The sequence below is a fragment of the Ambystoma mexicanum genome, chromosome 5p (genome assembly GCF_040938575.1).
Source record: "Ambystoma mexicanum isolate Mex_15411 chromosome 5p, UKY_AmexF1_1, whole genome shotgun sequence".
NCBI classification, from domain to species: Eukaryota; Metazoa; Chordata; class Amphibia; order Caudata; family Ambystomatidae; genus Ambystoma; species Ambystoma mexicanum.
In genome coordinates this window covers 890550678-890565925 of record NC_090930.1, presented here as the reverse complement: position 1 = coordinate 890565925, position 15248 = coordinate 890550678, and the positions used below count along the sequence as shown (strand labels likewise).

The following is a 15248-nucleotide window of genomic DNA, read 5'->3' as shown; positions in this document are numbered from 1 at the left end:
GGCATATAGCAACGTACACAAGAGGAGGTAGATGAGGAGGCACAGACAACGGCAAACGATGCAACTGAGCAGAATGTCTGAATATGAATTTGTGTGTGTGTGTGTTGGTACTGGACTTGAATAAGAGAATAACTGATAAGGATACTTAAGAAAAAAAAAAAAATGTGTGTTTTCTCTTTTTATCTTGTTGATTTGTATATACTTAATGAAATGACCAAATTATGGCCTGTATAAACCCTTGTCTGTGGATACCCATCCCCGTACCCCCACCCGATTCCATTCCCCGTCAAATATATATATATTGGTACTGATGATGCTAGCAAAACGTTTACATGCATGCACTTAATGCACTTTTATATCTCAAAACAGGAGCTTCCATGGCATCTAACGGGCAGCCTGCAACGGATAGAATTAGTAGAATGAGAGAATTAGTAAATGAGAGATGCAGATATTCGTATGAGTGTGGATTATCTGTATGCATCACATTGTTTTTTATGCTAATGTTTGGTCTGGTTACATATTGGTTTGTAGCGTTCATCTCTATCGAGATGAACGAGGGGGGAGGGATTAACAGCACTACTGGGCCCAATACAACTACAAGGGCCAATACAAGGGAAGGTGATTTTTTGAGATGGGACGGAACTAAACTTGTATGGGGGTATCATACCACACCATCCAGTGCTGTCATCATACAAAGAAAAAAACCACAAGGTGGAATGCAGAACAACACAGTGTCTCCACCAGGGGTATCTAATTACAATGCCCACAGTGTAAATGACCGAAACCCGTCTGCCATATCGTGGTTGTATAACACCCCCACCAGCCAGCCTGCCCCCATACTAAACAACTACCTGCCAGATAACGTCAGGAAGGAAGAGGAAAAGCTGCTAGCCATACACGAAATATTAAATGATGCATGGGCCAAGGGGGGCGGGAATGAGAAAGGGGGGTCTAGTTTGTCCCTTGCCCAGGGAGTTGGGAAGTATATGAGGAATAAGAACAACAGACGGAAGAGGGAAGCAGTGAGGAGGAAGTATGATGAGTACTATGGGCTAGGTCTAGATAAGATGGAAGACCCACGACACCCCACCAAACAAATAAGTGGTATGCAGATATGAGTGCCACAGCTAAACAAACAACAAACGAGAGCTGTTATGTTTGCTCCCTCATCCCTCACGCATCAGGTACACCCAAAGTACTGTTACCCAAAGAGTTGCCAATTATAGATGCCCAATGTCTCCTTCATCTCACGTTATGCAGAATTAAGAACACCTTCCAGGCACATGAAGTGACTTTTCAAATGCTGCAGAACGAGAAAACGTGCTACCCAAAACCGTCAGGGGTTGTATGTCTGAAAGAACCATTTTTTGCAATCGAAGGGACACTTTTTTCTGATAAGTGGAAGAACGAAGAAGTAATGTGTAAAGCTGAAGCACTGAGAGGTGTGGCACTGGAGAAATTGCAATGGATAGAAGAAACGTGCACACCCGTATGGAGGGAACACATTTCAAAGTTAACTTGGGTTACGCCCATCGAAAAGCCTTTCAAGCTGCAGAGTGAAAAAGACTATGAACTGTGTTTTAAAGGAGAAGGGAGAACCCCCATGGGAACAAACAAGAGCTGTAACGAGACCCTCACCATCCCAGATCTAAGAAAAGGGACTGCGGCCCTTATGGACACGTACTGGGTATGCGGCAACCAGGCATACCTACACCTCCCCCCGTCATGGAGTGGCAGCTGCTCAATGGCCACTCTGCACTCAGCCCTAATGGTGATACCCGAAAGCCACATCGATGGGAGCAAAAGGACACAGGAACGCATGCAGCAAAGTGTGGCTCAACCAACTTCAGAGTCACAAATGTATGTCCTGTCTTCCGGAAGCAAGGGAGAGGTGCTGACCCGTAACAGACGAGCATCAAATTATATATCAAAGGCATCATCAGAATTATTGGCTCAGATCCCAGACAAATATCGATTATTCAGCTCAGCAGAAACATTTTTTGCCTCGCTCGTATCAAGTGTCCAAGCAAGGGCTAACGCAAAATGGCTCCAGATAACCCGTTGGGAACTAATTCAGCTGGCAAACGACACTGAAGAAGGTTTTAACATAATAAAGGTCGAACTAAGAGCCTTGCGACTGATGACCATGCAAAACAGGTATGTCCTGGACCTGTTGACGGCGATGGACGGCGGTGTTTGCCGAAAAATAGGAAGTGCCTGCTGCACTTTCGTACCTTCTGAAGACGCAGAGAACGGCTCCCTGTCCCATGTGATCGAAGCAGTCCACAACCTAGGAGAAAAAATGAAGATGGAAGGCGGAGCAGAAGATAGTACATGGTTCGATAACATCTTTTCCTGGGTCCCCTCATGGCTTGGAACAACTGAAATTTTTGATGCCAGCTGTGGTGTTCCTCCTTTTGATTTTCTGCCTGTGCCAGGTGGGTCTTCGAGTCTGTGCTAGCGCAGTACCAAATGGTGCAATGATGATGGTGACAATGGGCAACTCACACGGTACAATAAAAACAATGCAAGAAGCACAAGTACAAACAGGGGTAGACAACACACCCAGGTACCAACTGGTGCCCATGTACCACGACAAGGATATTGTAGATAAGCTGTGGCACACCACCATCAAAGAGCCCCGCATACTAGAATGGTACGAGGAAGTTTGGGTAGATTTGGAGGGAGATGGTGGGTGTATATATCTCACGTGTACTCCAGATGAATACGCCAGGAGAGGTGAGAGCTTAAGGGGGGTGTGCAGAGCATGGATGCCTATCAAAGGAACTCCTGCATGGGATGAGGCAGTGATGGACGAAGCAGAATGTAGGAGGATAGAAGATTTAAAGAATTTGTTACTTAAGTAACGAAAGGGGGGAAATGTAGGGGAGGACTGGTCCAGGAGACCCCTCTCGCCTGCGTTTCCTCCCCAGGTGAGGGCTATGGCTCATTGGGCGTTCCCTCGTGCCACCCGGGCCCAGGTGGTGGAGGGCTCACCCACTGGAGACATTGCCCACACGTATCGAGTGCCCACACGTATTGATTGCCACACAAATTTAGCTAGGCCCAGAAACCATTTTTTGCCCGGTAAAGATGGTGTGAGCTCAGCGCACTGTAGCGCGGCCCCCACCCTTGGAGAGTCACATCCCTGTTGCCGCAGCACCCTGGCAGATCCGCTGCGAGCACGTTCCCATGAACAAGACGGACATGAGCTAGCGAAATACGCTGACATTGTAACAGTTCACCTCCCGCAGTATATTATCACTATCAGCATGACCCGGCCAGCAGGCCTGCACAATGAGAAGAACGGTAAAATGGTCATTTGATGGCAGACAGTCTTTATACATATGTATATATTAATGTAAAGACCACTTGCAAAGTATGCTTTCTTCCACAAAATCTCGTATAGTACAAACGCCTGTAGAATGTATTAAAATGAGAGAGCATGCTCCCATGATATAAGTAATGACGAGCCCACACCATTGCAGGTGGATGCTAATAATAAAGGAACGCTCCAGGGATCTGTTTGTTGCGTGGATCACTGGGCAACCTACCTCCCATGGTTTTGCGCCATAACTAAGCTAATGCTGCTAGAGTACACGAAAAAGCGAATGCAACTATACTATGAACTCATGTAAAGGATGCGCGAGAATGCACTTATGTGTGTATGTCTAAGCCCCTTATGTGCCACCACCGTCACGTACAGTGGCGGGTCGTTTTCTATGTACTCCACCGACCCAACTACTACCTCATTTACTGCGAATGTATATGCATGTAACTAAAATACTGTAACTGCTAGAACATAATATACAAATATGGTGCTCGGACTGGGTATAATCGAGACACATCCAGCAAAGTTAAATGCATGTTTTAAAGTGATTTTGAATAAGTATTATAGAAAGTGTTCAAATGTTTGTGATGTCTTTACCTACATTCGGCAACACACGAGGGAGATACCTTTGTGAATGCGTACAAGGACATTCCCCCTCCCACCCTGCGAAGGCTGCCAAGACATGAGAACAGAGGCCCGCTCTGCGCTACCCCACCTCCCCCGACTAGACTGGAGCCACTTCAAAGATTTGTAGCCCCCACTGCAGCACCCAAGGCCGCGGCCAGCCACCTGCATTATTTACAGCACAGCAGTAAACCTTTGTCTAAACTCAAGCGCCCCCCTCGTAAACCCCACAACCCACCGGACCATCTTAGACTTATGGCCCTGTGCAATCAGGACACCCAACACTTTGACAACACGCAGCGGAACATCCATAACAACTTCTAACAAGACAGAAAGACCTGTACCGCCCGTCCCAGGCCCCGAAGCTTAGCCCCTCGACCTATGGCCCCGGTCAACAGGACACGGGTAACCAGGCCTCGATATATTACCTCCAGACCCCTCACAAGGTGCATTCCTCCTGTGTTGCATTAACCTATAAAATAACCTATTGGAAGATTTACTAAAGAGAATAACACTGTAAATGACTGAATGACTGCGGTGTGCATGGCCGAGGGCAAGCAAGTCAGGAAAGGCATTCATCTCTGCCCCAGACCGCATTGGCACACCAACACCGCCCGGATGAACTCAAGCCGACCTGCCAGGCCCGGCCCAACCCACGAGGGTGACCAGTGACGTCCTTCAGCCAAGACCAACCACGCCGCAGCAGCACCTATAGTTAGTCGTCGCCACCCAATCCCAATGAACTTGTGCCCCCTATAGTATGTAGGTTTTGATGACGTTTTTTGTAAATATATACGCCTGTCTTTGCTATTGTCAGACAGAGCGCTCTCGGAGGTTGCAGAGTTCTTTGCATGCCCTATTCTGATTGATAAACTCCCATTTACGCTCACCCGCACTCTGTCTTGGCCTTATTCCCATCCTGGGAGAGTCCTTCATTGTCTCTCATTGCGGGGAGGATCGTGCTGTTTGGGGACGCTTGCTTTCATCACTCACTATCCAGAGACCAGCTGAGGAGAACAGCAGCCGAAAGGCACAGCAGCCCACTGGGGCCAACCTCTGTAGGATCGCCAAGCCACAGATACTTATGGCTCGCTGCAAAATATACAACTGAGCCAAGGAACCGGCTCCACTTTGCAAACAGGGTTGTCCAACCAGCAATCCAGTCACCCATCAACCATAGGCAGCCAAGAATGAATTTAGCCTTGAGAAAGACCCTGATGGGTCGGAACACATGTCGGCTGACCTACTCAAATCACTAATTAAATCCTGCATATGAAAAACTAGAAAAACATAATCTTACTTATTATCAGTACAAGCATTACGGGGTCCAACCCTTTCACAAATAAAGTACCAGCCGAATGATGCATATTAAAACACACCTAATATTAAAATGACACATTCAAATTAATAATGAAATTACACATTTTCAGCGTCCATAAATCAAATAAATAAATGCAGGTTCCAGAAAGTGTCTAACGGATATCCCACAGTTAGAGACAACTGGGATGTCTCTTTCTGAGGGGTGATGGTGGCCTGGACCTTCCCCTATTATACTGATAGGGAGAGTGGAAAAACTCAAAGTAAATTTTCCAACTTTCACCACTGAAAAATCTAGTAAACTGGATCTGGGGAATGGGCTGAGCAGCAAGGCTGGTGTACTGGAAAAGTCCATACCATTAACATCAATGCAGTCCATTGAAGAGATCCATGGGAAATAATGACTGTTTGTATAAATCAATGTAACTTAAAAGCACATTTTACATGAAAGTTTTTCTTTTTAGTCAGAAATCTGTTTTACCGTACATAATGTTTCAGCCTTTTCTGTCCCCTTCAACTGGGGCAGGCCTCATGCATCTGTAAATCAAATGGTGCAAATGGTTGACTGCCCAAAACCCCATGCTGCATGGACTGGGGGCCCACAGACAACTGCTCTGGAGTCCAGGCACACTTTTTAGCAACATCCTCTTTTTGGGGGGCATTGCACAATAACAGCAACACACTAATTCATACCAATCTCTCTCTCCAGAAGTATGCCCCACTTAGGTAGGTCTCATTTGCACCCATGCTACCACAAAGCATTATTGCGCCACTTCATCACCCCTTGCTTTCAAACATCTTTTCCCTAGCTTTACAATCTAATTTCCCCCTATATCTGGATTTCCATGCAGGAGTCAAAATATACCAATCCTCAGATAAGCCTAGACACTCAAATTACTATGGCAGTGATTTGGCACAGTATGAACGCATAGTAACATAACTATTACAGTTGCTACACTAGCCTGCATTTCCACTCATACAACACAGATGTCCTCACAATACATTACATAAACTACCTGGAAACGTCCCACTGAAATTCAAACAACAACAAAGAGATGTTCTAACAAACAACTGTCTATCAATACACGGTTTGCATCACATATACGCCTTTTGTTCACCAGGCCACTGAATTGAAATACCAGGATTTTGAAACAAGTAAATGGCTTTATAGCACAAACCTGAAAACAGTCACACAGTCTTCAAAAAAGTATCAGAATTATTTTAGCCTTACCTCAGCAGCAACATTACCGGAAAAGCCTTAGTTTGAGGCTTGGAAAACTCCACAGTTATGTGCAAGACTTCCTGTTGGTTGTCCGGCATTGCCATAAACTGGTGATTGTTGACTTTATCACGAAGCAGTGAAAATGAGGTATGGTTTGAATACTTGACCTGTAAAGCGATCACAAGAGAACTTAACACCGGCATAATTCCGCCTAATTTAGACACGTTGATTGACCGTGTTCAATACAATCTTCTGCAATTACTGCGCTGCGGGATTGGCCTCATGCCCCTGCATTATTACATTAGTGTCCCACTGAGTGCACCCATCTTCTTCTTGTTGTGCATGCACTTGAACTGATGAATACTCACATCATTTCTCTTCACCGCAAAGTCCATCTTTATTGGTGACGTGAGCCCCCTCAAGTCGATCTTCCTTCTACTGGTGCAGTTATAGAGACTCAGGTCAACTACATCTCCCACAATCTTTGAAAAAAAAACAATGACTCAGATTGTATGCATTCCAGGTATCAAAGTAATGTTTGCATGCAAACAACCGCTACATTTCATAGGCCACGAATACCAGAACTATGTACAAGTATCAGTTATGAAACAAGATTTTGAGCCTGACTGATGACCTACTCTGATGTGAAGGTTTGAGTGATATTTGCTAACTTTCAAAAGGTGGTACTAGCTTACCATTTAGAAGGCAATCCGGGAATCACAACAAAAGGCAGCGTCCAAACAGTTCAGGAGAAATAGTCTCTTCATTTATTCCAAACTCTTCAAACAATAGGTGACGGCAGACAAGAAAAGAATCCATGTAACGAGTTTCGCAACCCTACTGGCTGCTTGGTCACACATCGGCCATGACTGAATCAAGCATCATTTATAGAAAGTCTAATTCACAAGTAAAGAACAGTTCATATTCGCCGTTGTTCAGCACAAAATAAACCACATACGTTGTGTTATAAATGGCGGCCATCTTATAAGGTACACCCATCTTCATACCTCTAACAAGGCACATATTAATAAGGAAATTATCTCTCAAAATAAGGAAATGTCTCTCCTTATTATTCACATGATGAAAAGGGGTTACACATACTTTTCACATGTTAACCTAAAGTGCAAGTGCCTAATAAGTGGAGTTACCTATACGTACCAATACTCTGGGATGCTAATATTGGGGTAGATGGACGTCACAATACTACTGCATGATGGAATAAATAATATTCTTTAGGCAGATTAACACTATACGAACATGTGATTAGGCATGTGCAAATATGCATTTATATAAACAAATTCTGATGCTCATACTAGACCTCATGAAAACAAACTTTCATATTAATCAAATTGCAATATATGATGCGAGTCTTCCTGTATGAATATCATATGAGCACTCTATTGTGTACAAAAGACCTCGAAATGTACTCAATCCTAGTACAATCACACAAAATCCACTGAAAAGATTACTCCATTATTACTTCAAAAGTTTAACCATGTTCAAATAACCAGACTGTGCTATTCTCAGCAACAATCACCTAATAACAAAAAACAGTGCTAAAAATAAAATATAAATAGCAAATATGATTAAAAACTGCTGTAGGCTCTTTTTGGACTATATCATGATATTAAGATTGTTTTAGACTCGATCTGATGGAGACAGAGATGTATGTACCCAGAAAGATGTGCAACTCCTCATCAATGTAGAGTCCTACCAGATTTTGAGTTTCAAAGTATAAAATGTATTTGGTTTCTAGTTGATGTAAATGTAGTTTTCTGTAACCACCCCTATGTAAATTGTCAATCCTGTGTATGCCAAAGAAGGTGAAGCTTGTTAATTTTCCTTCATGATATGCATTAAGTGTTTGGCTATGGGGTATGTGAAATGTGAATTTTTTATGTCTCGAATGTGCTGAAGTATAAGAAATTCTAATTTGTAACTGGTACTGCCAATGTACCATTTGCTGCATTCACAAGTTAGTACGTAGACCACAAACACTGTGTCACATGTAATTTTAGAGCTCAATTACACTCAAAGTCCCAGTATTGGTTATATAAAAGTGCTAAAAAAAATTGCATACTGGCAGGCCTTACATTCAGTGCACCTCAAAAAGCTTTTACCTGAATCCTCAAGCCATTTATTTCCCAAACTAGACTTTTCACTTTTCATAAAACTGGAGACGTATCTTCCGTAGAAGATGATTTTTGGTAAGTCATGCTTTGACATTCACCCAAAATAGGTGATAACACTGTCTAGTTTTTGGATGTGCCAATACCAGTGGAGCATGCGTCTGATCTGTTGGGATTGAGTCCCAAACGTCAACATAAGTCTGATTTCCCCACTAGCTTCACACACATCCCTCTGGTTGTTATTGGTTAGTAGAAGATCTCTAGTATGGGAGCGAACTTTCAGGTAAGCTGGTTCTATTACTTTTTTGGGGTAAGCTTGCCATCTGAAGCTAATAGCTGTGATTGCACACTCCTTATCAACTGTTTATAATGTGGAGCAATTCCTCCATAGTCTGATGAATTCTACATAGGGAATGCTCCTCTTTAGATTCAGGGTAACTACTACTGGCACGTAGGGGTGCATTAGAACCTGTTGGCTTTCTGTGTAGCCTTGTGGTACTTTTCTCCTCTCTTGGTTCCACCACAACATCAAGAAATATGATAAAGCTCTGGCTATCTGTTTCCTTAAAGCCCAAATTAAACATAGTGACATTAAGGATCCCCACAAATAGTTTCCAATCTTTTTTGCTGCCACTCCAGATGACAAATAAATTGCCTATAAAGAGCAGACACAATACAATCTCATTTGTGTAAAAGGCATTCAAATGTGACCTCGCTGCAGACTCTTGAATTTGATTATTTATAGCACGCTCATGACGGACTTAACCGTATAGCAGCTGAGCTGATATTCAGAGCAATAAAGTCACCAACGGAGTGTACGCACAAAAAACAATTTTCATAACCAGAGTTCCTTTACTTAAACAAAAACGTCTTGCAAATACATCTTGAGTGCTCTGCAGAATTGGTGAAGCATCTCAAGAACCCCGATCTCTCCAGGGATACTGTTCCACAGTTTTTCACCAAAGAATGCAAATCTTCTGTCTCCCCTTGGTAGACACATTGATGGAGAAACAGACAAGAGCAATAGATCTTTTGACCGTAGGTACCCAAGTGGTTGGTAGCGATAAATCTTATCTCTTAGATAGGCAGGTGCCAATCCATTTAAGCATTTAAAAATAAGGCATGCCACCTTAAATTTAATACGTTCCTCCACTGCCAACCAATGCAGTTCTTGACGAGACTGAGATTCATTGGCCGATTTGCCCAGATGGCAGACCAATCTAAAGGCTGGATTCTGGGCTTTTTGGAGCCTGTACAGTTCTTTAGCCGGGGTGCCCATCAACCGACTATTGCAGTAGTCCAAATGGGCATTCATTAAGGCACCCACCACTGTTGCACGATCTTCATTTGGGATAAATGGCAGAATCTGCCGTAACAATCGTAGTGAATAAAAAATTGCTTGTACCGTGGCTCCTATCTGGCCCTCGTTACCAAGACTGTCCTGCCAGATACAGCCCAGGTTTTTAATCTTGGAAGTGAACCCTAGCTCAGTGTCCATGTAAGCTCTGTTTTGGACGCATTCAACTGGTGCTGATTCAGACATCCATCCACTCCCTCCCTCTTCCAAACATTGTTTGATCCTAATGAAAGTATCCTCGAAATTTCCAATTTTGATGAAGATCTGGGTATCATCGGCGTAAGAATGATAGCTCATCACATGACACCTCAGAAAATGCATCAAAGGCTTCTAGTACAAGATAAAAAGCAAAGGTGACAATGAAGACCCCTGCGGTTCTCCACATCCCATCACAGTAGGATCCGATATGTATCCTCCCAGTTTGACCAGCTGCTGTCAGCCAGGAACGATCCAAACCTTACCTACCACTCTAAGCCAGTCGTGAAGAATGGGGTGGTTGACCGTGTCGAAGGCTGCGGACAAATCCAGCATCACTAGTGATAGCTCTCCTCAATCTGCTACCCCAAAAAGGTTGTCCTGAACAGCCAACAACGCCGTCTCCATTCCAAACTTGGGTCGAAAACCCAATTGAAAGGGGTCCAACAGTGACTCCCTTTCCCCATAGCCCTGCAACTGGCAGGTAACCCGCTTCTCCAGAATTTTCCGAGGCCGCAAAGTCCTACAACCGGCCTGTAATTCTGGATATTGATGGGATTCAAGTTCATTTTTTTGCAGTAGTGTCAGAATAGTATTTTTTCACCTCTTGTGCACTATGCCCCAGTTCAGGGGTTTATTAATAGAATCGGTAAAAAATGGTGTAATCGCCTGAGCCATACGCTTTGCTGCATAGGCAGGCATGGGGAACAAGGAGTCGTTAAGTAGGTTTCAGAGCTTTGATTATAGACTGCGCAGAGTCGCCAGATACCGGGTGGAAATCAAAAAGGGCAGTCAGGCCCACCGTCCCAGCCTGCGCTGGTCACAGTGGGGACGACAGTCCTGACTCAGTGCCACAGTCTGTGATTTAGCAGCAATGTTGATCTTGATTAGTTCCATTTTCTCCTTAAAGAACCTATTAAAAATATTGGCCTGTACAAAAGATGGCTTAATGGTTGAAACATTGCAACTAGGCTGACAAAACAGACATAATCGCAAAACAATTCCCTTGACTGATTACTTGCTGCAGCTATTTCCTTGTATAAGAAGTCCCTCTTATCCTTAAAAATGGCTGTTTGTAGCTACTCAAAGCCATCCTTGCCCTGCAAGCCCCCTCTTGGGTTCTGGCCTCCTGCCATTTCCGATCCGTTATACTAGTCAGTTTACGCAGGGGTACCAGATTTTGAGTAAACCCATTGTTAGATTTGCATATTAAGGGGCAAAGTTCGGGCCCATGGCTGTACCCTGTAGTTGGCAAAAGAATATGTGGTTAAACAGAAATACATTGTTAGTAAGGCAACAATCAATCATCTGGATCGCCATTTCTGTGTGCTGCAAGTATAGTTCAGGGATCTTGTAATAAAACATTGACAACATGCTTCTTTCCCCGTCTCGTGCCATATTGATGTATAAAGAAAGACCACATCCATCATAGCTAGCAGATAATTCTTCTCCCAAGGAATATTATCTACCTTTTTCAAAACATATTTGCGATGTTTGAAGGACGGTAGGGTAGGGACAAATGGTAACAATACTTCGGCCACATATTTAGACATATTTTCTAGGAGTGCTCCCACAAGTGTAATAGTACAAATGGGTCTCCCCAGTGGGTTTTGTAAAAAAAAAAAAAATATATATATATGTATATATATATATATATCACAGCCACGGTAATTATGGTTAAGTTGCTGTTTCCATAGGAAGAGCACTTTTTGGGTGGCTTATAACTTCGCTCCCCCTGGACGACTCAGCACCAAACTTTGCGAAAAAGGTATATGGGCCACTCTGAGATTTTCTGCAAAGTTTGGTGATGTTTGGTCCAGGGGGAGAAAAGTTATAGGGGGGGTCCCAAAACGTCTTTTTTTTCCCATAGACTGAATGGGGGAAAAACATTGCACACGCCTACAGCCCAAACCGCTGTACGGATTTTCACCAAATTTGCAGCAGGAGCAGCGGCTTGGTCCTAAAAGCGGGCTTTTGTAAATTTGGTGAAAATCTGTCCAGTAGATTTCTTTAAAACGATCAGAAAGTAGGTCTGCAAGAGGAGTGACCGCACGAAGCGGGGGAGTGGTAGAGGAGGAGCGGCGGCCTCACCCCGCTTAAAGGAACTATGGGAGGAGGCAGGCTTGAGGGATGTGTGGAGGGCCCTAAGGGGTGAGGAGGAAGGATTTACCTTTGTCTCAGAAGTGCATAGAACCCAATCGCGAATCGATTACATCTGGGTGTCGGGAAGTTTGATTGGTGGGGTGAAATCGGTTGGGGTGGGCCCCATGGGGATCGCCGATCACAAAGTTGTTCACATGGAACTTCGGTTGGAGGGGCGTAGGCAGGGCGTATGGAGTTGGCAGTTCCCGGAGGCGCTCCTGAGGGATCAGGGGATGAGGGAGGAAATCGATGGTAAGATTCGGGACTTCTTCGAGTGGAACAATAGTGCGGACACTAGCTTGGAAACTAGGTGGGACGCTTTCAAGGCGACCTTGAGGGGGGAACTGATTGCTCTTCAGGCGGGAAGGAACAAGTTACTAAGAGGGTTGGAATCGCAGTTGGAGGGTGAGCTTGAGGCTGCCAGAGTACGATTGGAGGGGAACCCCACTAGAAGAGTTTTCAAGGAGTACAGGGTGGCGGAGGGCCAGCTGAGAATACTTAGGACTAAGAAGGCAGAGGCGGCCATGCTGAGAGTCAGACAAAAATTTTATGTTAAGGCTAGCAAGGCGGACTCACTCTTGGCACGTCTATTAAGGGGGGATAGAGAGCGGAATGTTATTGTCCTGGACAATTGTAAAGGACAAGAAGGGGGCAAGGCTCACCCAGACGGAAGAGATTAAGAAGCGGTTGACGGAGTTTTACGGGGAACTATACTCCTTGCAGGATATAGCGCCAGGTCCGCAAAGGGATTTTATTGAGGCTCTTCCTCTCCCGCGACTATCCATGGATGAGGGGTGTGAGTTAGGCAGAGACATCACGGAGGACGAGGTCAGAGCCACTATAGCGGCTCTTCCGCGGGGGAAGGCTCCAGGTCCGGACGGCTACCCCGCATCGTTTTATAAGGCATACTCCCATCTGCTGGTCTCACACAATTATTTAACTCATTTGAGCTTCCATGCGGGATAACCCCATCGATGGAGGAGGCTAAAATAACGCTTATACACAAAACAGGGAAGGACCCCGAGGAGTGCACATCTTATAGGCCTATAGCCCTCATAAATACGGAGGCAAAAATATATACTAAAATACTAGCTAGTCGGCTGGAAAAGTATCTGCCAACACTGATACATCAAGATCAGACGGGGTTTGTGGCCGGGAGACAGATGGCAGATAACATCAGGAGGGTAGCCCGCGTTATTGAGAAAGCACGGAAGATGACCCCTCCGGCGATCTTATTGGCGCTTGACGCCGAAAAACCGTTTGATCGGGTGGAGTGGTCGTTCTTGTTTCGGGTTATAGAAACAATGGGCCTCGGAGAAAAATTTATTAATAGGGTGGGGGCAAACTACAAGAATCCTAGCTCACGGATCCTAGTGAATGGGGAAGTATCACATTCAATAAGTCTGCGACGGGGAACTAAGCAGGGGTGTCCCTTGTCCCCGCTGCTCTATACTATATACCTGGAACCTCTGTTGATGGCTATAAGAGAGGCAGATGGGATCCAGGGGATGCCCTTTGGGGGATACCAGCATAAGGTTGCGGCCTTTGCGGACGACATGCTTCTTATGTTGACACACCCGAAGGAATCCGTGGAGGCATGCATGGATCTGCTGACCACTTTTGGGGAGGTTTCGGGCCTGCGGATCAATTGGCAAAAGTCTGAGTTGATGAACCTGTCCCTTGGGGAGGAAGAGAGCATGGTACTGAAGACTGTCTCTCCATTCAAGTGGAGTCTGGGTGGTCTGAGATACTTGGGGGTGCGAGTGACCCCCTCCCTTTGTGGCTGGTATGGTGCAAATTACCCCCCATGCTAAAGGCGATCAAAAAGGACTTGAGTAGGTGGGGTAACTTAGGGATCTCGTGGCTTGGGAGGGGGGCGGTATTGAAAATGGTGATCCTCCCCCGTATACTCTACTTGTTTCAGGCAATCCCTCTGTCTGTCCCTGGGGGCTTTTTTAAGGAATTGGACCGGGTGGCTAGGCAGTTTATTTGGAATGGGAAGAGGCCGCGCCTCTGTGGCGCATTCTCACGGCGTCTAGTGGACAGGGGGGCCTGGGCCTACCGGATTTCAGGCGATACCATGAGACGGCGCTTCTCCGAGTGATCAGGGAATGGTTTGCAGCGAGTTATGACAAGCATTGGGTAAAAATGGATAGAGCGGTTGCTCGGCACCACCTGGGTGAAGTTTTGTGGCTCCCCCGGAGGCTGCGGCCACCACATATATACCTGAGCGATATCACGAAGGGTTTGGTGGATACATGGGACAGGGCAGTGGAGAGAAGAGGGATTTTGTCTTTCCCGTCCCAGTTCACGCCGCCCTTTAACAACGGGGATTTCTCGCCTAGACTGGAGAGGGGAGCGTTCCGGAGCTGGGAGGAAGGAGGGTGTAGGACCCTTAGGGATGTGTTCTCCGCCCAGGGAGTGAAAACTTTTGAGGAGCGTAAGTCACAATTCGGGGTAGGTGAGGGGGAAAGGCTTCGGTATTTCCAGATTAGACATTGGGCTATGTCAGCGGAAGTCAGGGAAGCAGCAACGCGTGACTTGACGCAGTTCGAGCGCTTTCTCACTACCCATAGCGGTTCTAGAGGGCTTATATCGGTCTTGTATAAACTGTTGGAGGGCACGACCCCGAGGGTTACTTGGCCGTACATGAAGGGCTGGGAGCGAATGGGGGGGGACAGAAATGGCAGGGGGAGACTGGGAGGCGCTATGGAGACTGATCCCAAAAGTAGCTAGGGCTTCTCAATTACAAGAAGCTTGGTACAAGTACATCTTTGGTTGGCACTATACCCCTGCCCGGCTCCGCGCAATGTATCCTGCAGCCTCAGACACCTGCTGGAGGGGATGTGGAGGGGTGGGCACAGCAGCACATATATGGTGGGACTGCCCGCGCATCAGGCCTTTTTGGAGTGACATGGCGCGTGCCCAATC

The 15248-nt window shown here is 45.6% G+C and overlaps 1 protein-coding gene across 1 annotated transcript in view; it reads right to left on the bottom strand.

The window, feature by feature from the left end:
* PKD1L1 (polycystin 1 like 1, transient receptor potential channel interacting) overlaps positions 1 to 15248 on the bottom strand; it is a 2330280-nt gene that overhangs the window by 1102223 nt on the left and 1212809 nt on the right. Inside the window, exons 26-27 of the mRNA XM_069613333.1 lie at positions 6863 to 6976; positions 6504 to 6661 (exon numbers count right to left, since the gene is read on the bottom strand). Of these exons, the coding sequence (XP_069469434.1) occupies positions 6504 to 6661; positions 6863 to 6976 (272 nt within the window). The remainder of the gene's footprint in view (positions 1 to 6503; positions 6662 to 6862; positions 6977 to 15248) is intronic.